The 23,635-nt window shown below is 39.7% G+C and overlaps 1 protein-coding gene across 1 annotated transcript; it reads left to right on the top strand.

Annotated features, from left to right (window-relative positions):
• Window positions 1-1,178: 1,178 nt before the first annotated feature.
• bmper (BMP binding endothelial regulator) lies at window positions 1,179-23,564 on the top strand. The gene is made up of 14 exons (XM_053486355.1): window positions 1,179-1,730; window positions 3,397-3,482; window positions 7,884-7,983; window positions 10,528-10,610; window positions 13,112-13,202; window positions 13,447-13,529; window positions 15,468-15,567; window positions 15,660-15,904; window positions 17,235-17,339; window positions 18,258-18,303; window positions 19,448-19,774; window positions 20,461-20,797; window positions 22,117-22,247; window positions 22,588-23,564. Exons 1-14 carry the CDS (start codon window positions 1,619-1,621, stop codon window positions 22,767-22,769), a joined length of 2,028 nt encoding a protein of 675 aa, XP_053342330.1. The 5' UTR covers window positions 1,179-1,618; the 3' UTR covers window positions 22,770-23,564.
• Window positions 23,565-23,635: the final 71 nt, after the last annotated feature.

The following is a 23,635-nucleotide window of genomic DNA, read 5'->3' as shown; positions in this document are numbered from 1 at the left end:
AAATTGCCAAAATTGTGATGGATTGGCACCCTGTCCAGAGTGTACCCCGCCTTGTTCCCTAAGTCTCCTGGGTTAGGCTCTGCGACCCTGTATGCAGGATAAGCGGTAAAGATGATGAGTGAGTGAGTGTCAAAGCCCTAGTGTAAAACTAGCAAATGTTACATCTCAGTTATGTCTTCAGTGATGAGATGCATCTAGAGCAGGCTATAGATTCTCTCTCTCTCTCAGTAATGTCTGGTTGTATTATATACTGTATGTGGACAGCAGGAAGCAATTTTAATGCTGATCTTTTTAGTGCATGCTCTGAAGGGGGGGGGGTCGCGGGGGATTCGGATATGGTGCAAAACGTGGCTTGATGCGTGCACATGCGCAGCTCACTCAGTTCCGCAGCAGGTCACGGGTCGCGCGCTCGTGCCCTTCCGACAGCTGACCGTGCCAGGAGGAGTCCAGGAGTCTGCCGCCACTCTCTCTCTCTCACACACACACACACACACCTAGAGCATTAAACAGACAGGACGCACAAGACGACAAGTCTGTTATACACTTGCAACTGTTTTTTTTTTTTTGCAATAAAAGAAATAAAAAGCAAGTGTTAAAAAAATGTCATTTCTCCTAATTATTGCACGTGCAAAAGTTCTCTTTGGTGCCATCTAGAGGATCAGATTACTTGTGGTCAGATTTTTCCTTCCTCACATGGTTTCAGATTTAACGTTTTGCCATAAAATGAATCAAACAAGAGCAATAAAAAAAAAATAGGGTTTGGGTTATAATTACTCTTTGAAGTCGGGTTTTTATTTGTTATCCAGTGCTTTTGGAAGTTTCCTCTATATATAGGGGGTCACGCGCAGCTGTTTGCATAACAGAAAAATAATCAGTGTAAGATTAGCCTTTGGTCCTTTTGCATCGGTTTCCTGTGTAATGTTTAATGCATGGCACGGCTCATCCACAGTCCACGCTCCTTCTCTGCAACCTCGTTAGAGATACGATAGGGCAAACATCTAATCACACCCCCCACCCCTCCCGCAGACCCCCCGCTGAGACTTCATTACACTTAGACGCACACTTCCTCCTTCACCACCATCAGAAATGGTTTGCAGAAAAGGATGAGCATGATAAAAAAAAACACACACACACACACACACACATTTAAATATCCGTGTGTGTTGAGGTTGGGGGTTGATCTGCTCAGGGTCGGGAGGAGGTTCCTGCGCCGCGGGAACGTTTAACTGGAGGCGCGGAGTTTTCTATTAAAGCTCAGTGCGCGTCGGAGGCGCGTCAGCTGGTTTTTACGCACAGGCTGGGAGGCGACTCGGCGCCGCGGGACGCGTGTTCGTCTTCAGGATACTCACCAGTGATCTGTACGCATCTTTCCGAGTCATCACCGGAGATACGGAGCGCTTTGGAGAGGCGGGATGAGAATCATGAGTGCGCACCCGGTGTGTGTTTTTGTGATTTGCGTCTAGAGGAAGAAACCCGGTGGAGAATAAAAAAAAAGCAAAAAAAAAAAAGGGTTCTCCAGATCCATGACCGGAATTTAACGTGTGGATAAAAACAAAACAAAAAAAAAAACACTTGGTTTCATTTTTATTTGTACATTTTATTGCACACTCGGGACTAAATGGTGATGTTTCCCTCACCGCGCACGACTATGACCCTTCTCGTTACCCGAAGACTCTTGTTCTTGTTTGTATTGTTCCAGACTCCTCGGGTAATCGCGTCTATAATCACAGGTAAGCCGATCTCGTGTCATAAATTCGTACCGGAGCGCGCGTTTCCGTGAATCCGTTTATTACGCGCAATCAATGTCGGGTGTTTTTTTTTTCTTTTTCTTTCTTTCTCTTTCTTATAGGAAGTCTCTGACGTCGTGCATTATTTTTGCATCGTTTGCTCTAGTCGGTAACTTTTTAATCCCTCCAGTGCATTCAGTACATGCCTGGTTAATTGGATAGGTTTTGTCCTGTTTTTACACACCTAAATAGGTGTGATGATAATTAGTTCGCTGTAACTGTGTGATTTTACAAATGAATCATAATAATTATAGTAATTATTTAAAGTAATAATAATGGTTAGCTATCAGAATACATCTTAGAAAATTATGATACTTTAAAAAGTATGTTGCTAGAGTGTATACCATTAAGTGTAATATACCATTAAGTGTATGCCAGTGAATAATTTGCAAGTCTTTGCCTTGCATTTAGAGATGCAAGATTTGAAGTTAAAGAGGCTAATTTAGTAAGAATGCACATGCACCATCATAGATAGATAGATAGATAGATAGATAGATAGATGTGCTTACTGTTAATGTAAATTTGGTCGACTCTGTGAATACAAAACATGCACACTTAATGCAAGGAAAAGTGCCCTTATTTTTGAGAGTCTCTTTTCTAAAACCATTTACCTTCTAAGTAGGTCCCACTTCACCAAACCCTAGCAGAATCATTGCTGTTAAGGCTTATTCTTCTTCTTCTTCTTCTTATTATTATTATTATTATTATTATTATTTACTTTACTTCGCTGTCCTGTATCAGGGTTATTCGGTTTGAGATAACACCCCCAGATCTATATTTTGTCCCACTCAGTGCTGCAAACTGTGCGGTTTGGGACGCAGCCATGTCCCTGTATCATTGTGTCCTCTCGGGGACAGAAAGCGCCGTGAGAGATGTGGGGAAAGTTTGATTCGAGGGAGAGCAGGTGGAAAGAGCTCGTGATTAACGGCGTGCATGCGCCGCGTGCCCGGTTTGAACGGGACTCAGGAGCAACTCGGGGGAGAAAAAACACACACAAAACAGCAACTCGGTCTCCTTTAAAGAAAGAAAGAAAAAGAAACATGTGAAATGTAGAACTGGAATATATTTCTGAAAGGAGTTTGATTAATCCAGAAGGTACAAGTTTACTGTCACTGCATAATACAGGTACTATAGAGACACATCAGTGCAAATACAGGCATTGTGCAAATGATAAGGTTCGGGTTAAATAAGTACAGTTATGTGTCTGCATACAGTAAATGCAGCGAATATAGTGTAACATGGCTATGCAGTGAGTGTGTCTGCAGTAACTACAGAATATGTAATGCTCTGAAGTGGAAAAAGGGACATAAGCAGGTCATGTCCATAGTGCAATGCTGTTTTGAATGTTTAGGCGAGGAAAAAATATTTATTTCCTACAAAAGGCATGATTCAAAGTTCAAAGGAAATAAATAAAATAAATAAAACAGAAGTGAGAAGAGATTAAATGCTGAATCTTAAATGATAAATTAAAACTAGGCTTCAGATTGATGACCAAACCCAGAGTTCTTCCAGTGTCACTCCTGAGTGTCAAACACACTTGTGATCACTTAATGTTGAGTGTTATGTTAATGTGCGCTCTATTGTGTGTGTGTGTGTGGTTTGTGCGCAGGAACGGAGGCGAGCTGCGACAACGAAGGAGAGGTGTTACACATTCCCAACATCACGGACAACCCCTGCATCTCCTGCGTGTGTCTGGTGAGAGACACAGAGACAGCAAACTTCTTTCTTTCTTTCTTTCTTTCTTTCTATCTATCTATCTTTTTTTCTGGTTAATCGGGTGCAAGCCTCAGACTTGATCATTGTGTGTGTGTGTGTGTGTTTTAAAGTTTGGAGCTGGAGTTTTACCTCTGGTTATAAATAATGTTAGTATTTTTTACAAGACTCATGGACTTGACGTGTGGGTTTTCCCACGCACCTCACGTTCGATTATATTTTATTCTCATGATATATTTACACAGATTTTTGTTTGTTTTTACAATTCTTAGATGTTAGACGTTTCTATAACATATTAGTCACGTGTTTAAGATGTCTCCGATTGCAGAACAGTGGTTAAACGTTCATCTACGTGTTATCACGTGATTTTTCAGTAAAGGGAAACCTAGCTTATTATCTTTATCACACATATAACTTTTTACACTTATGACGTGTTACGGGTCTGCCTTTCATCTCGCCGCGGAGCGCGAGCCCGTAGAAGCAGCCGTGTGTCTCGCCTCGCGCTGATCGTCTCAGGCTCCGCTAATGTCTGTTCAAAAGCGCGCCACAGGAGCTCCATTCACTGTCCTAATGGGGCTGAGTGAGCGCGTCGTCTGACGTCTCGGGTCTCGGGTCTGTCCGGCAGAGTGATCATTTGTCCTTTTCAAGAAGACACATTCCTCAGCTCCTTAATGAAGTTGATGGAAATGTAACACACATACACACACACACACACACACAGCGTCAGCGTTAAAGTTTTAATGTGTTAGTGCTGATATTCTATAGTTTACAAATCAACACCTCCTTCAGAGTCGGACTGAAAACGGGTTTCACATCTTTGGAAGGAGTCTCCAGTGTCAATGCTTCGTAATGATCACACTGAAGTTTTCAAGATCTATCTATCTATCTATCTATCTATCTATCTATCTATCTATCTACAGTTGAGCTACAGTATATATCATTCTGTATGTTTAAAACACTTCCAGACCAAAAAAAACCCCACTTCTCCTTGATTAGCGTAAATTTAGTATTTGTTTGTTTGTTAGTTTATTTATAATTTTTTTTTAACCATTTTAATTTTTCATGTTATGTGTGCATCACACCACCCTGTCATTGATTATTGGACATGGACATACCTACCCACCACCAGGTGTTTTAATGCTTACACAGACATGAAGTCAACTCCAGAAAAACCCAGTAAATCATTACATAATCTGTCTATAGAATGTGAGCAGAGAATTTTTCGGTCCGATTAGTCAACTGTAAATGTTTACACGATGTGCTGGGTATCAAATATGAGATTGGAGGAAAAAAAGTAAAAAATGAAGGCCTAATTTGTTATAATATTGATATATATTCGTATAACTTGAGTGTAAGTGTTATAACAATATCATCTTACTTACATTCAGATTCTAACTCTAAGCTCACATGGCTTGCTTCAGGGGGAAATCTTTTTATACCCGTACTGGATTTGCTAAAAGTGAATAGTGAAAGTGTTTGATATCATCTATAATAAAAAGTGAAAAGAACATTACAGGATCTTTGTGTTCTTCGGAGGGAACACTTAGAAGTTGGACGTAGAGTGTTTCCATGTCAGGAAAGCTTCCTTGTTTCTTTAAAAAAGTTAAGACCTATTGAACTCACGGAAGAACCCAGTAAAATATAGGTAGTTAGATATAAATCTGTGGAAATCGATACAATGATATTAAGAGATAATGTATTAACTAACTCTGTGTGTTCCGTAGAGAACACAAAGTGGTGCCTGTAGTATGTAAAAAGTTAGTTGAGTATTAACTGAGACAGTTAGGGCAGTGGGAGTGTATTGTGGACCAAATGTGAGCGATCATGATTTACTGCTAAACAACCAAAACTTAATTGATTTCTGGGATTTTTTTTTTTTTTTTTGGTAATATTTTAGTTTTTTTACGTTCAAACAGAAACTGATTTATATATAATTTTTCCACTTATAATGTTTTTCTAATTTATTAGAATAATCTCAATGCTATAAAAAACAAAGCTTTCATTTCTTAAATCACTTCTTTGTAAGAACTATTGACATGTTTTTCTCTGCAGGAAATCTCTCTTTAGCTCTCTGATTGCATTATTGCAGTATTTCTGAAACGTGCTTAGTAAGTGAAACGAGAGGAAGCAACTGTTGATTATCTGTGTACGTTGCAACCTTTATATTGTTCGGAGAAGGGTTAAAGGTCAGAGGACAATCGGAGCCACGAGACAGGAGGACTCGTTTATGAGTTCGCTTTGGAATCTTACTACGAGGAATTTATGGTACATTCCATGTTCTTCTTCAGTTAGCGACAGTGTACGTAGAAGGTTAGTGCGTGAGTATGTAGGAGAGATGCTACAACTTATAGCTTATACGGCTGCATTATTGTTTTAACGCAAATACTGTGTATGCAATGCTTTTAACATTTTCACAAAACATAAATGTCATGGTTGATTGATTTCTTCCTAAACCGGATGTTCTTACTATACGGAGGTCGTAAATGTTTATGTTTATATAAATTATATGTACATAAAATGACCCAAAAACGTAACTATTGTTAAAAAAAAATTAATGGTTAATTACGCCTTATTGCTTTTTGGAAGGAGGCCCACTAAACACCTTATGATGGACCATTTTCTAAGACAACCTGAACGCCTTACAGGACGTTGATGGACCATCCTCTCAGATACTTACTCTATTCGTTAAATCAGCATGGGAGCGCTGAAGAATTTCACAGGCCTCGTCTTTGCCTTGACGTCTCATTCTAAGAGATTTCATGGGCTCCAAACTTTTAATCTCCTCTGACCTTTGACCTGTTTCATAAAGGGGAACATCGCTGAGCATAATCTGCGGTAATAACTCAGTGGGAGGAAAAAGGACAGATGGGCAAACAGAGGCTAATGTGCAAACATTTAACACTACAGCCAGGGAAGTGTTCAGGAAGAGGCCGTAAAATCAGCATCGAGCTTGTTAAACTTGAGACGTTGTAAATTTCTGGGTTATGTCTGCAAAGAAGAAGAAACGTCTTAAGATTCCAAGAGGCTGAAAGAATCGATTTATTATTAACGTGAGGTTTTAAGTAAGGAATTAAACATGATGGGGAACATGATGGGGATTTGCTGTTATAGGAGAATGAGTGTGATACGGCTGGATGTGAATCTTCAGCATGTCCTTAAGTGTTTTATTATGGCAGCGATTTGTCAGGGATTCTAATCCGTAATTTATTACTGGATATATCTGATATACTGGGAACATCGATGAGACAGTTTGGTTCCTCTAAACAGCCATTCTGCATCTTTTAAATCTCTTTCAAAATTAGATCCTGAAGATTTTCACACAGTACAAACCTTACCAGTGTGAAGCGTTAACACTGGAGACTCCTTCCACTAATGTCCAATAACCATCTCCTTACAGAAGACGTCATATCAGTGATTATTTATTTACGATTAACAGCCAAAACTACTCAAAGATGCTGGTATATAAAATGACTTGATACCTTTCGACCAATCAGATTTGAGAATTTAGGTAAATACTGTAGATGAGCATAAGCGCAGAGCAATTGGCATAATGGGGAGGTTTTTTTTGTTTTTTTTTTAAAGTACAGCTTTTTATTGATTGTTATCGCCCTGATAGAGTGTCGCAGCCTTTCACACGCGTTAAAGAGGGTCAGAGGCGAAGTACACTGTACAAACGCCTGAGTCAAACACTCTGTCTTCGACACAATTGGAGAGTTTTAGCGTGGCATTCGAGCCCGAGCGGCTTTTGGTTGGTGTCAAAAGGACGCCTGGTCTCGGTGGGACTCTCGGGTTCTCCGCCTCCATCTTCTGCTGTCATCTCTCCAAGGCGACGTGACGGTTTAATGAATTCCTTGTATTGACTTACTCCAGGGTCTGACTTTATGAAAGGAAATCAATGGAGGGCGGGTTGTTGCCGGCCGACTTGTAAGCTGATAGCCCTGACAGCGTTTAGAGGCGCAAGGCATTCCTTTGACCTTGGTGAAGTTTGTAAGAAAACAGGATAGAGACTGTACTCGCTCAAAACCTCGTCTGGGCAGTCTCACTCCTCCCTCCTTTACATCACGTATCTCTCTCTCATTCTCTCTCTCTTTTATCCTTTATGGAAATGACATTAGCCAGGCTCGTGTGAGGCTATCATAAGGCCACGCTGTAATACTCTTAATGTTTCCCATGACCTCTGCTATCCACACTTATCATTCTGAACAGAGAGTTATCAAGGATGTTTATTTTACTATTGCTTACATGTTCATCATAGAAATTCACCAAAGCTATAAATTCTATTCTCTCAGCATTTAGCAATGAAGCTACACATGACAAAAATGACAGTTGAATGTGATCTCTCTCTCTCTCTCTCTCTCTCTCTCCAAATCTTTCTCTTTGCAGAACAATAAAGCAGACTGCAAGCAGGAGAAGTGCCCCCTAGTGGCAGACGACTGTGCTCTGGTGGTGAAACAGACCGGAGCCTGCTGTGAAAGATGCAAAGGTGAGTACCAGCCTCTCTTGTGTTACAATCTGATTAACAATCAAATTAACTTGTACAAACAGCCTTGTATTGATAAGGATGATAAACCCGGGTGTTGTTCACTGGTTCAGTGATTATTTCTTTTGTTGTTGTTGTTGTTTTTTTTTTTTTATATTCATCATTTTCTTTATTTTCTTTTTTGCACATTTGTTTCCCCATAAACTGGAGTTCATATTCATTATTCGTCATTCCATTTGTCAATGTAGTTGGTTCTTTAAATAGTCTTAATTTTTTAAAACATGTTACTTTTTATTTTTTTTAATTATTATTATTTGTTTTCAGTCATTATTCATTGTAGGTTTCTTTTTCAACACATTACCCCATCGTACATAATTTCACATTAATTATTTACTTTCACATTATTACTATTTTTTAAATAATTTTTTTATGTTCACACATGCAGTTTAAAGGCATGACACCCTAAAACACACTTTCTCATGTTTATTTTGTTAACAATGCAATATTACTCACACAATCATGTGAAAAACATATTTAAAAAAAAAAAAAAAAATATATATATATATATATATATATATTTATTATTATAAATTCTGATTATTAAAAAAAATTCTGTAAACTTTGTCTTATTCAAAATGTATTCTAAAACATTTACTAATACTTAAATAAGACATTAAATAATGAGTAATAAATAATACCATAAATAAATAAATATTAATCATACTTGATTAACTTTGAGTTTTATATTGATATTTTTAATACCCAAGTTCTATAGAAATAGTTCTATAAATGGTTTAAAACCTTATTACACAGTTTCTACTAATACTTTGTACTGTAGAATTATGTAAAACTTGTGTAAAAATAAAATTGTAACCATGTTCTGCAGAAATTATTCTATATTTTTTACTAAAATTCAAAAAATTTTATTCTCAGGTTCTACATAAATGGGTCTATACAATCATGTAGAACCTTAGTAACAAAGTTCTAAAGAAATTGGTCAATAGAATTCTGTAGCACTGTTGCACCCATGTTCTAGAAATGGGTCTATAAAATACTGTAAAACCTTAACACACAAGTTCTACTGTAAAAATAACATTCAGGTTCTATGGAAAGTGATCTGTATAATCAGAACCTAAAACTTTAGTTCCCAAGTTCTACTGAAATTTAGTATCTATGGAATTGTGTAAAGTACAGTACTCAAGTTCTGTAGAAATGGTTTGATGGAATCTGTTAAAGCTGTAGGACCGAGTTCTATTGAAATGGTTTTATAGGGTCCTAAATGACCCAGTCTGTGTAGGAAAAGCATGCTTTAGAAATATGTTTTTTTTTTGTATAAGTGGTTCTATGAAAAAGATTTTACAGAAAATTCGTTTAAAAAATAATTAACTGAAAAGATAAGATTACAGATAGACCTCGAGAGCATTTGCTTATAAAGGTTTTCTGACATTAGTAATGTTTCTATGGAGCTATTTGTACAAAAACTCTATTTCTGTAAAAATAATTCCACAAACCTGGGTCCTAAAGTTTCATAGATCTATCTTATATTATCTTGAATTCTACTGAACCATTTCTAACGAACTTGAGTTCTACAGTATTTTTATTTTCTGTTTTTAGAAATTCTATAGAATATGTTTTAAAAATTTTATAGAACATTTACACAGAGGGGATAAATCATATGTCGATTTTAACCATTGTAGCTTTGTGTTAATTATGTAGTTCTGTCATGTATATATATATATATATATATATATATATGTGTGTGTGTGTGTGTGTGTGTGTGTGTTTTCTCCAAAACATTCCCGCTCTACAGCCAGATTTAGCAGCTGGTTAGAAATGGGAGTCTTGGGTGTAGATTCAAGTTTATGGCCACAGAAATAAAACTCTTATTTTTTTTATGAGCTCTGCGTTGCTCCAGCGCTGGTTTGGATCATCACTGCGTCAGAAGTGACCGAGAGAGAGAGAAAGAAAAAGAGAGAAAGCGAAAAAGAAATGTCTGAGGTCACTCCGGACCGAACTCATATCTTCACAGCGGGGGTGCTGCCTTTTGTTTGTGATCTGCTTCTCTTTCTCTCTGTCTCACTCTTTTTAGCTTTTTTATGAGTCAGGGGTTTATTAAGGATGCCTGGGCTTTTTTTTCTTCTTCTTTTTTTTATGTCAAGGCACGTTTTTGTTAGTTTTGAATGGAAAATCCCAGTCGTCATCTTTTGTGTTGTTCCTGCGTTTCCTCCAAAGCTCACGGCTCCACGCTGTTTCCTTTCATTCAGGGCCATATTGGATTTGTTTTATGTGTAACATTGCGAGGGTAGTGTGGGGGAGTGGGGAGGGGAGGGGAGGGGGGTCGATGAAGGGTGCAAGGGGACACGGGGCACATGAGGCTCTGGAGGGCTTACGGTAAAGCCCCAGACATTTCCACACGGAGCAGGGTTTCCATCTATACAGTAGTGACTTAATGTGTTTTCTGTCCAAACTATGAAGCATTGGGAATTCAGAGAGATCAGTGGTGTGCTTTTCAGAGTTAGAATTCATCTCTCTCTGATTTTTTTTCAGGGTGTCAGCTGGAAGGGAAGTCTTACAACAGCTCGTATTCATGGACGACCCCGAACAAGCCGTGCATCACACGTCGATGTCAGGTGAGACTCCTAGTGTGTGCTTTAAGGATCTTTCTGCTAATGCAGAAAAAGATAATAGTAAGTTATGCATTAGAGATTATTGTAACATACCATACATCATAATTAATAAAGATTAAATCCGGGAACCAGAGAGTTCTCAATTATTATTATTATTATTATTATTAATAATAATAATAATAATAATAATAATAGGTGGCATGGTGGGGTAATGGTTAACGATGTCACCTTGCACCTCCAAGGTCCGGGTTCGATTCCCGCCTCTGGGTCTGTGTGCATGGAGTTCTCGTGCTCTCCTCGTGCTTGGTTGGTTTCCTCCGGGTATTCCGGTTTTCTTCCACAGTTCAAAGACATGCAGATTATGGTAATTAGCCCTCTGTAGTTTGTGTGCCCTACAAAGCATTGGCACCCTGTCCAGGGTGTACCCCACCTCGTGCACAGTCTCCTGGGATAGACTCCAGGCCCCAACAACCCTGCACAGGATAAGTGGTATAAAAGCTGAATAAATGAATAATGATAGTGATAATAATCTAGTCTAATCAGGTAATACTACTGTAGCTAGGATACAGTCTAGATAGTGTGCATGCCATGTGAACCACTTTTTTCTGCATCTGCAATAAATAAGTCACTTATCCCATTAAGGAAAACCAGAATAAGCTTTATTTTTGGTCTGCTACAAATTGATAAGGCAATAAGGAAAGAAGATTTCAAGCAAACAATCCTAGATTAACATTATAAATTGTCTCTGACTTTACCTTTTCCGTGGTGTCCCAAGGGCTGCAAAATATTTAATTTAAACGTGCTACTGTATTATGTCAAAAATGGACTTCTCTGATTCCTTTAGACTAAATAGAGTTGAAGTTTCACTAAGTAAATGTGCAATATGTACCTAAGTGTAATAAAAACAATTTCCTTTGTTAGAGATATACAGAGGTTGATTAGCAAGCTAAAATACCTAAAAATCACAATGACTTTGTAATGTAAAAAGATATAAAAAAAAAAACACAGTTAACAGTGATATTGGATTTCAAGATTTTAATACAGTGATTTTTTATTTTTTTTTATACCATGCCAGAAATATCTAAGGTGACATATATCATTGTTTGGCTTTTCCAGCGAAGATCCAGATCAATGCGATCAAAATGTCAAAGGACAGAAAAGAAATTATTTATGAAGCATTCCATATTCACAAAATATTTATCAGGACATTACTGTAGCAACGTGATCCTGCATGAACACGCTTACGGCTTTGATGTGTCTGAGTCCAGTCCAAGTCATAAAAGAAATGTAAAGAAAGCATTTGAGGATTGCATGGTATCGATATTAAGGAGCAGACATGATACCGCACGTGAGGCTCTTTTTTCCCATGCACCTTGACCTAGAATGACTTTTCCAGCGTCTCAGACTGTGACCTTCGCTTGGGAGTGTTAGTTCGGCGAAGACGGAGTTGCGTCTGAAAACAGATTTATAGCTTGTTGCTTACAGACGGTAAGCAGGTGAACTTGGCTCTTCTGTCCGCACATCTGGGTCCCAGGTTTCTAAACGTACACACATACACACACACATATATACACACACTTGCACACTCACCGAGTTCTGTGTCATTTCTTGAATTGCGGCGCCACAAGAAAGCGCCGCGCGTTGCAAGTGAGCGCAAAGTGTGTGGGCTGAATTCCATGCAAAGCATTCCGGGTCCAAACCGATTTAAAAGGGCTTTGCTGTGGTATAGGATTCAACAAACTGTGGGGGAAAAGGACTGCGTTTTCCAAGTCGCTGACCGCAGAATGCAAGGGGTCTCAATCCGCCTTCCCTGCACGCAGACTACATGACATACTGTGTGTGTCATAGACAAACAATCCTACAACAAGAGGTTAAAACTCACTGCTGCTTTCAAATCACTCTATAATTTGAGTCATTATTGTTACCACATTTAAGCTGATTTGTTTTCTATAAAAACAATCTGATTGACTGGAGTGTTTTATTCCTCTTATACTTAGGGATGCACTGATACCGATAGCAGTTTCACATATCACGTCTGATACCGCGCTTATCTTCTCATACTTGGACTCTTAAAACTGTTCCGATACTTTTGCACCAATACCACCTCACGGCAAAGAAGGATGCTCACTTTGCTCCACACTCCTATCCGTGTCAAACTGAGTAATAAATGTATGACGTGCAACTAACTTTCTGGTCATGGAAGAAGTAAATTATGTTATAAACGTGTAAACAGTTTAAAAAAAATATCCGAGTCGCGTTTGAAAAGGCACGCATGCGCAGGAACTAAACGTTTTCTCCTTACATGACTGAAACAGTGCTACCAAAGCTGTTGCAGCAAATGGATGTCCTTTTTTATCAGTAACATTTGGACAAGTGATCTCCTGTCCTGTCCTGGAAAAACCAGAAATGACTTTCTATGAGAATAAAAAAGATGATAAAATGCCGTGCTGAGTGATGACTATGTTCCTGACGATGATGAATTCTTGATGTTGTTTTCGAGACAGGAAGGTGTAGTTACTGAGGCAGAAATGCAATGCGTGGTTCCCTGCAAGAACCCCAAAATCCATCCCAAGAAATGCTGCCCTTCCTGCCCAGGTGAGTGTGTATCTATCTGTGTGACTCTTAACTTTCTTTCATGTCTCTTGTTTTTTTTTTTGTTTTTTTTTTAATGGACAGATGATTTGCGACCCTTAGGTCATTTAGGGAACAATGGTTCTCAAATTACAATTTTACTGTGTATATTTTTTAAGATTTGAAGATTTCTTTGCTCATTTTATTGAAAGAACATAAAACTTTTGGGACGTCAATTAACCTCTTACCGTATCTTCCTTGTTGTCAGGTTGTATCTTTGAGGGTCGGCTTTATAAAGAGAGAGAGGAGTTTCACCCTGAGGGGAAGCCCTGCATCAAATGCATGTGCACCGTAAGTATTTCTGCCAGTCATATCTGCAAAATTGTCGTTTTTCCCGAAAGACATCTGTGCGTGATTCTAATCTCCGGTACAAAGCGACATTCTTAAATTTCTTTAGACAAACAGGCATACTCTATATCTTTTACCACACACATGTTCCTAATACACACTCGCTCTCAGATCTCGAGCTTCGGTATCTCACAGATGCAGCGATTTCTACGCTGTAGAGAAAGGCATAGCTCAAGGCGTACGCGTTCATGTTTCCCAAATCTCTTGCGGTATCTGGCCGAGCTCGGAGATCTGCGACTAATGGGTTTGTCTTTGGTTCTCCAGGGAGCCACTGGGCTTGTTTCACCACGCTTTAACAATAAATAAACCTTGCGGATAAACACATTAAGGCCTTTACTGTGCTTCCCAGTTAATTAGGGAGAACTCGTGTGTGTGTATGTCTGGGTTAGTGGAAGTACAGGGACATGGCTAACACTGCTGGCCTGTGGAGGCTCTCCAAACACGGTTTATTTTGGATGTTGGTTTCTGGCTTTTGAGAGACTCGGGTTTATATTCTCCATGGCTTTGTTTGGTCATTTTAATGAAAGCAGTGTTAAAACCTTAGACATGAGCTCAGATGAGTCATTTACTCCACCTCCAGTCCTTACATACTTGTGCATAGTCGCACACTGCAGCGACGAACAGATTCGTAACCTGGTTTTCTTTACTGCGTGAGATAAAACACTTGAAGATAAAAGTTACAGAATTTCCCTATGTCCGATATGATGGATTACGCTGTTTCTATGCCTTCACAGCTAGTAATACTTATTACTCATGCTCATGTGCATGACTAGGAGACAATCCAGGATCACATGATTTCGGGGAAGGCATTAGCATAAGCACCATTACCTTCCTGGTTAGCACTGCAGTCTTTACAACTCTGTAGCTCTTAAAACCCAGGGAATTGTAGCCATTTGTCTTTTTTAAATACATTTACACTACAGTTTAAAAGTTTGGGGTCACTTGCAAATTTCTTTGTTTTTGTTTAGTGATTTATTTTCTACATTCTACAACAATACTGCGGATTTCAAATCTATAAAATAACACATATGGAATTAGGTTATTACTGGCTCTCATGAAGGCCGTCCCAGGAGGGCGAGACCAAAACCTACCTCTGCCGCAGATGAGAAGTTCATTTAGAGGTATCAGCCTGAAAAATGACCAATTAATAACCAGCACCTCAGATTAGAGGCGTTATGAAGTCTTTACAGAGCAGAAGTAGCAGAAACATCTCACCATTAACTGTTCAAAGGAGATTAATGCATTTTTTGGACGCCTTCAGCATTCCTTTACAATGTAGAAAGAAATAAAAATCAGGAACCATCATGGAGTTAGAAAGTGACCCTAAACTTTTGAACAGTAGTGTGTATATATACAGTAGGGCTCAGGATTGTGCAGATCATTTTATTCAGCACGACCTAGGCAATATGATGAACTCAATTTTATTTCATTTTAACCAACTATTCGAACTATACAAACCTTTCCTGACGCGACACTCGCATTTTATCCGGATGGTTATGCAGTGGATGTGGTTTGGGCGGGAATCGCAACCAGTTCTGGCGTATGGTGGGCGAGAAACCTACCGCTGAGCCACCAATGTCCAACCAATTCTACAAACATGACTGAGCAAAACAAAACAAAACAAAAACGTTCATCCTGCAGTGGTTTAAGGTTTTAATTTAGTCTACTCTCTGTTTATAGTTTGTGAGATATACCTATACAGAGGGCGTGTACAAAAAAATAATCATAAACAATCAATTGGTTTTTCCAATATTTTCACTGTTATCGTGGTAAATATAACAAGATGAAAATAGATTACACAACACCCAGTTTGAGATTAAATCTAACTACATATTTGGAGCACTGCCCAGATTAGAATCCTCTTTATGTCTACCCTTTCAGGGAAGCCGAACGATGTGCCATAGAGAGGTTTGTCCTGTTCTGTCCTGCCCATCCCATTTGAGCCACACCCCTCCAGGCCAGTGTTGTCCCAGATGCCAGGGTAAGCATTCCATATGCATACACGCATCATAATTTACACCAATTAGTTCAGTGCATGACATTGCGTGTGCCTTTGTCTTTGCCTTTGTCTAGGTCAGAGGAAGGTGTTCGACCTGTCCCTGGGTAGCTGCTTATTTCACAGTGAAGTCTATGAGAACAATACATCCTTCAGCTTAGACAACTGTACGGCATGCACCTGTCTGGACTCTACAGTAGTGTGTAGGAAGCGCTGTTCACCTGCAGGAAGCTGCCAGACTGGCCAGTGCTGCCCTGAGTGTCTCTCGTACCTGAAGACGGAGGACATCAAATACTGCAGGCTCAAAAACAAGATCTACAGGGTGAGGATATGAATAAGGTTTCCGGAGTATGGGATGAAATTCAGACTGAGCTGTATGCATAAGTGGGATATACATAAATGAATGTATTTATGAATGAATGGATTGGTTTATGAATGATGGATGATACAATGGTGGAATAGATGGTTTTACACAGTGATGGTTAATTCATGAGAATGTAAAAATGTATGTTTACATAAACGGATCAATATATAGGAATAATTGATTAACTGACAAATTGATAAATAAATTCAATTATATTTTATTTGTATAGCGCTTTTAACAATTGACATTGTTGCAAAGCAGCTTTACACAATCAAAAGAATTATTTAAGTTTGTCTGAAATGTGAATAAGTATAAATCAAAATGATAAGATTTTCCCTGATGAGCAAGCCGAGGACGACGGCGACAATGGCAAGGAAAATATTACCCCTGAGATGGTAATAGGAAGAAACCTTGAGAGGAACTGGACTCAACAGGGAACCCATCCTCATCTGGGTGATAACGGATAGCAGGGATTGATCTGCATCATACTGTGTGAGACTGGAAGTTCAGTATAACAGGAGGTGTGTTTAAGTTAAAATGGAGTCCGTTCCTGGAGGCTCAGGTAGACGATAGGGAACTCCAGTCCTAAACTATCGAGCGACTAAAGTCACAAGTCCTCAGAGAACAGCTGTCTGCATCAGCCGGGGACAGGACCGTCTTCGTGGAAAAGTGGAACCGTTCCCAGTCATATCTGCAAATCTTTGTATATGGATAGAAATTGATTTGTTAATGAAGAAATGGATGAATAGTTGGAATGGTAAAAAGGATCAAAGGCTAGATGGAGAACAGAAAGATATATGAGAGATACGATGGAAGGATGACTGACTGGTGATGCAAAGATTGCAAGAAGAGATATGCGGATAGATGGGTAGATGGACAGATGGATGGATAGATGGATGGATAAATAGTGGCGCAATCACTGCATATACAGAGATGGATGAATGGATTGAGTAATAAATGGTCTGTTTATGCTAAAACAGACTGATGTAGAGGACATGGAGGGATGACTTTCTGAAGGAATGGGTTTTATGGTTGAGATGTAAATAAGTTTGATTGGATGGATGGATGGTTGTAGAGCTGGATTTATGAATGGATGGTTAACATGGATGGAGTAATTGGATGAATGGATGAATTAATGAGTGCATGGATGATAAATGGATGCATGCATGAATGGATCCGTAACTGAAGTATAGGTTAAAGGATGCATCTAGAGTCCGTAATTGTGGGATGTAAATAAACAGGGATCAGTTCTTTATTTCTCTTTCTCTCTCTCTCTCTCTTTCTCTAGGATGGGGATCGTTGGTCTTCAGTAAACTGCTCTTTATGTACCTGTGTGAAGGGGAACATCGAGTGTCAGCCTAAACACTGTGTCCCGGTCACCAGCTGCCCTGCGGTGAGGAACTTTAACACTTCCTTAAACCAAGCAATGCTTTTCACACACCATTCTAACTTTTGTAGAAACAGCACCTCAAGTGGTCATAAAAAATAGACAGAATTGTGCTGTGGAGATGAAAATGCACACATATATTCTTGTCCTACATCAGTCTTATTATAATATAATGAATAGTCCCATCGTCGAGCTACTGATAGACGTTACACATGACCAGCCATGATATACGTCTCATTCAGTCTTGAAAAACGGCTCTTCACACTCATTGCTCCCTCCTACCTCTCTAACCCCGACCAGCTGTTCGCCGCCATTCACTTCAACCTCTTAGCAGAATTACAGCCTGTAACTAACCAGCTTTGGGAATATCCTCCTGTGTGGCATGCTGATGTAACTTATACACAACCTCTCTGTCGTGATTTACTCTCGCTGCGCTTGTGATTTATCTTAGCCCCGAGCCGTTCCACTACTCAACCTGATATCTGATTTTCTCCCATTCTGCATTCCACCCGTTTCCCAGCACACACCTGTCCTTGATTTGGGGGACAGCCAGACAACAGGAACAGCCTTTGACTGCTTTGCCTCCTGTTTGACTGACAGCGAAGAAATGGCCCTCTATATTTAGACGATCTCCCAAACCACAGGCCTTTGTATACCCTGAATGCAGCAGGGTTCCGGTTGAGTGTATGGCTTGATGTGTATGTGTGTGTGTTGTTGTGCTTTTTGGGCGGGAGGGGCGGAAGGGGATGGAGAAGGTGGGTGCGAGGAGGGGGTGAAGGGACCTTTGATGTGCACTTCTGATGGTATTTTAAACAATCTACCCACTTCCACTGGTGCTCAGAGACACAATGTCTGTTTGTCTGATTCTATATGTATGGACTAAGTCTATTAAAATGTTCTCTTTTCGCATGTGTGTGTGTGCAGAATAAGATACTGAACCGGACAGGCTGCTGCCCCGTTTGCACTGAAAGTGAGTAAGTTTCCCTTCACCTTTATCTTTAAAGAATTAAAGCTGGTGACTGCAATCATCCAAAACCTACAGCTCTACCAGGCAGCAATCAATAACAAGCGATTTGTCCTCTTATGCATATCAGCATATAGTAAAGATAGTAACAGTAACTAACCTACACCAAGTAAACATTTCTATTTTCTATTTAAGATTACAAGACAATGTAATCTTAAATAGAAAAACTAGCGTTAAATGCCAGGGGTGTTCAAGTCAAACCGGGACTACCTTCATTTCATGCACTTGTCCCAGTGTTTTACCATCAAGGTAGAAAGTTTGCTCAGTCTTCCTGCTTCACCCCTGAAACCCTGGCCTCCCAGGAACTCCTTTAATGCCCCAAACATGTGGAAATGGCTTGGAGCGAGGTCAGGACTGTACGCAGGATGTGGCAATATCTCCCAGCCGAGTCCCTGTAATGTGCAAGTGCTGAGGTGGGCAGTATGAGGTCGTCAAAGCTTTGGCGATCAAAGGAGGCAATCATCCAAACGGAAAGTGCGAGTTCTGATCATGTACTCTGATCATGCCTCCGGTATACTGAGAAAACTTTCTACCTTGATAGTATCCAAGCATCAGTAAAACACCGCGATAAGTGCATTAGTGTAGCGGGGGATTATATAAAGAATAACAGGAGTTTTTTTATTCTCAGAAGTGTGTCCTTTTATTCTGCACAATCAAAAGTTGCTGTTTGACTTGAACGCCCCTCGTAATAACCTGTCACAGTAAGTTTGAATAAATGATAAATTATATACTCAAGAAAAAAATACGCTATGTAAAATGCACCATAAAAAGCCCTGGTATTAACTGTCACAACATATTCAATTCTAGTTGAGTCACGTCACTCTAGCTACAAATCCAACTTTTTTCCATTTGAGATAAGGTCATGAGGCCAGGCAGCTGACGTCTGGCTCATATTAACTACCACTGCAACCAGATCTGCCATGCACAATTCTCCGCTGGGTGTTAAAACAGATCACGGTCATGTTTCCTCTCAGATAATGGCTTTACTTTAGAATTAAAACAAGATAAATCACTGGGTTTTAAAGGTCAGGTTAAAGCTGATGTTTGTGTCAAACACCATCATTATAACATGTTCTCCTCTCCGTCTCAGAGCCGGGCGTGTGCACTGTGTTTGGCGACCCACATTACAACACGTTCGATGGACGCACCTTTAACTTCCAGGGAACGTGTCAGTACGTCCTGACCAAGGACTGCACGTCAGCGAGTGGCTTCACTGTCCTGGTGAAGAATGATGCACGGAAAACACGCTCGTTCTCCTGGACCAAGTCGGTGGAGCTGCGTATGCCGGGGATGACCGTGAGCCTGCACCAGCACTTAACAGTGCGGCAGAACGGCACACGTGTTGCACTGCCGTTCCACAGCACCGGTGTTCATATCGACCTCGACGGCTACCTTTTGAAGCTCACCACAATCATAGGTAAAGACCATGCTGATCATGTGATGCTTGTTAGAATGGAATGGAATCTTCAATCGGGACCGTATCCTGCTGAGTGAGAATGTACTTGATTTAGAACAAACGGAACACTGCTTTCCTTTTTTGGCTGAACAAATTGTTGAACCCTAAGCTGACATATGAGGTTCGTTATACTTGGCAACTTAGGTCAGGGGTCACATGGTCGTAGACAGACTTTCTATGTTCTTGGCACGTACAGTGGAAACATGAACTTGACACAAATACAAAGGTTTTTGGGTTTCCTACACACTTTACAGTTTTCTGAAGTCTATAAAGGAAAACTAAAATTAAAATATATATATATATTTTTCTTTCACAATATATACATAACAAATTATTCTCCATTTCCAAAACAGGATTATTATTATAGGTAGTGTAACTCAATAATCTTATGGTGTTATTTCCTGAAAGTCAGGTCATGTGTTAGTTGTTAACAGACACTAATTCTCTGTTACAGTAGATGCACACACAACATTGGCATTTTAATAAAAAAATTTAATTTCACAGTTGTTACTCAAATATTTAAAATATAATTTCCTCCATATTACAGAACCAAATTATTTGTCTTTGTTTATGGCAACATATTTATGAAAAACTGTGGTTCATTGTGGTATTTTGTGTTTGTGTGTGTGTGTGTGTGTGTGTGTTAGGTCTTGAGATCACATGGGATGGTGACAGTTTGGTGGAGGTGGTGGCTGCTCCTCACCTGAAGAATCGACTGTGTGGTCTGTGCGGTAACTACAATGGGCACAGGCGGGACGACGCAGTGGGCAGCGATGGCCAGTTCAAGTACGACGTGGACGAGTTTGCAGAGTCGTGGCGTGTGGATGGTAATGAGGTGTGTGAGCAACCTCCCCGCAGGCCCACACCGTCCCTCTGCCCCGGCTCGGTCAAGGTGAAGATCCGTGCCCACCGCTCCTGCCACAAACTTAAATCCTGGGAGTTCCAGAAGTGCCACTCAGTGGTCGACTTTGCCCCCTTCTACAGGTGAATAACTCACTTTTACCCAAATAAACATCCATCTATCCATCTATCCATCTATCTATCTATCTATCTATCCATCTATCTATCTATATATATATATATATACCCATCCATCCATCCAGTTGTACGAAACAGGCTAATATATTTATTAATACAGTCAATAGCTTAAAACATTAACTTGCCTTAGATCGATCGATCTATCTATCTATCCTCTTTTTATTAAATAGGCTAAAATTAGTTAAACTCAGAGCCCAGTATGACAGCAACCAGAGTCCTTTCACATTCATTACAGCCCAGCAGTGTGCAAATGAAGATTCACTAAAGATTTATTAAAGATTGTTGTTTACTTTCCATACAATCAAGATAGTTACTAAAAACTGGCAAAAAATGTTATTGTAATGCTATGGAGATCATAAATTGCTTATTTTTTTATAGACCTACACACACAAACGCAAAAGCTCAAAGAAAATTGTATTCTATCAGACCTTCCTGAATTTTAAAAGCCTGAAAACATTAAATAGCATTATAGTAAACAGGCTAAAATTTAATTAGCCATTTATTAAACAGACACTAGCTAAATAGTAAAAAGACTAAAATTTAAACTAGTATTTCAGTAAACACACTAATAAAACATTAACTAGCATTAGCACACAACAACAACAACGAAACATGAACTAGCATTACGCTAAAATGCTGTTGAAAACTATTTCCTAGAGAAGTCTTTATCTCGTGTGCCAACTGAAGGTAAAGTTTATGCACATTTAAGGCTAAAAACATGTAAAACGTGGCTAAACTGTATGACTTAGCGAAACCTGCATTTGATAAGCACCAGCTGTTTTGATTATCCTACTTAGCGTCTTCCCTATAAACTCTTTTCCCTACCTAGTGTAAATGTTCCAGACAGACACTAGCTGATTAACATAGACAAATATTAGGATTAGATTTGATTCCCGTATGTGAGGATTTTATTCAAGACCAGTTAGCATAATGCTACGATGGATTTAGCAGGCCTCAGCTATTTTTTTTATGTTAGTGGATCGTGCTGCTTAACATTATTATTTTTTCAACTACAATAAAACAAATCAGCTTCTCCACATTCCAAACACAGATAACTGTAAAGTGCTGATTAAATATTAATGCTGAAATACTTTGACTGAAAACACAGGTGTAATTCATCTTCTAAACACTAGATGGTGCTCTTGTTCCATGGTTTTAACCACAGGCTCCTGCACTATACAATATTTGAGTCTGAACCTAAACCTGTATAATGTTGACCATTTGCTTGACTTGATTAAATGAAACGTGTAATTCTGTTGTTTCAGGTCATGTGTTACGGATATGTGCGAGTGCCCGGTGCATAAGAACTGCTACTGCGAGTCTTTTATCGCCTACAGCCGGGCGTGTGAGAGAGAGGGAGCGCCTGTGCTCTGGAGGCCCGAACAGTCGTGTATGAGTAAGTAACAAATGATGTAGAAAATAATCATTTACTCTTTGGACACATTTGCATCCTATTTTACTTTTTGTTTTGGATACAAACACAAATTAATTAAAATAAAGTGCTCAAGAGGGGTTGATTCATGTAAAATCTTATCATGAGCACAACGACCACATCTACTCTGGAACATTTGCTTGTTTTTTGTTTTATCTCAGTCATGTCTCTATTAGTTTGTTTCCTGATCGTACCCCCCCTGTTTGGTGTTACTTTTTGATTTGCCTTACATTGTTGCACGGTTTTTACTGTTAAGACTTGTCATTGCTCCAAATAAAAATTTCCCGTCTGTCTCTCTGCGCAGCCACGCAATGCAAACACGGCGCTGTGTATGACACCTGCGGCCCCGGCTGCACCAAAACCTGCGACAACTGGAACGAGATCGGTCCGTGTAGCAAACCCTGCGTGGCTGGCTGCCACTGCCCGGCTAACCTGGTGCTCAGCCAGGGCCACTGCATTAAACCCATGTCCTGCCCTGGCCGGTGACCCGAGTGATGCCTGCGACCCTGCAGCCTGAACTGTATGCAGGCGGGAGGCCAAAGACACATGAAAAATATTAAAAAAAACACTCAAGGTTGGACTGGATCATTCGTGAGCCCTTGCGACGGAAGAGCAGGACAGGATAATCAACCCTGACCTCCTGTCAATCAGGGGACCTCGTGCTGCATGGACGCGAGAGTGAGCAGCTCGTGTTCATGTCCAGTCTGGAACACGTCAAACCTCTAACGCCAACTGGACGCTCAATACGAACAAAAAAGGACTTGTACAAAATGCTAATTTTATTAATGTGGAATTAAAAGGAACTATTTATGTATTTCATTTAGATGTGTTTATTTTGTATATTCTGTGCCTGCAGAGGAGCACTAACATGCTCAAAGAGAAAAGTACTGTACGAGAGACTGTGTGTGTGTGTGTGTATGTATATATGTGCGGGTATGTTTGTACTTTATGTAAATGTAACTGGTCTAATAAGCAATTATTTATGAAACACGTCGAGACCTGTACCCTCTGAAAGGAATGAAATGAGCCGTGGTCTTTACGTGGGTGTCGAGGGAAGCACCTGCGAGCCTGTGTGGAGGCTCGTCCCAAGCTAAGAAGGAAGGACAAAAGACTGTGGGTTTGCCCCTATGGTGGCTAAACCTGAATTAGTGGCTTCCCTTATTTAAAATGTGTTTAAGATATTCAAAGCGTGTGCCTGGTTATCTTGATGTTGTGAATAAGCTGTTAATGGAATAAACAATAAAAGGATTATTCAGTTTTAAACGACTAATCGTGCTTGTTCGGCATCATATATATTCTAGATGTTGTTGTGTACAGATGATTTCAGTTCTTTACTATTTAAACCAGAAATC

This window comes from Clarias gariepinus, chromosome 25, assembly GCF_024256425.1.
Source record: "Clarias gariepinus isolate MV-2021 ecotype Netherlands chromosome 25, CGAR_prim_01v2, whole genome shotgun sequence".
In the NCBI taxonomy this organism is placed as follows: Eukaryota; Metazoa; Chordata; class Actinopteri; order Siluriformes; family Clariidae; genus Clarias; species Clarias gariepinus.
The sequence above is the reverse complement of the archived record's forward strand: the minus strand, read 5'-3'. Positions and strand labels throughout refer to the sequence as shown.

Excerpts from the sequence above, each read along its gene's own strand:
- bmper (XM_053486355.1), top strand. The coding sequence starts at position 1,619 with ATGGTGATGTTTCCCTCACCGCGCACGACTATGACCCTTCTCGTTACC. Across the intron at positions 13,530-15,467 it reads GCATCAAATGCATGTGCACC|GGAAGCCGAACGATGTGCCA; the intron begins GTAAGTATTTCT and ends CTACCCTTTCAG. Across the intron at positions 15,568-15,659 it reads GTGTTGTCCCAGATGCCAGG|GTCAGAGGAAGGTGTTCGAC; the intron begins GTAAGCATTCCA and ends GCCTTTGTCTAG.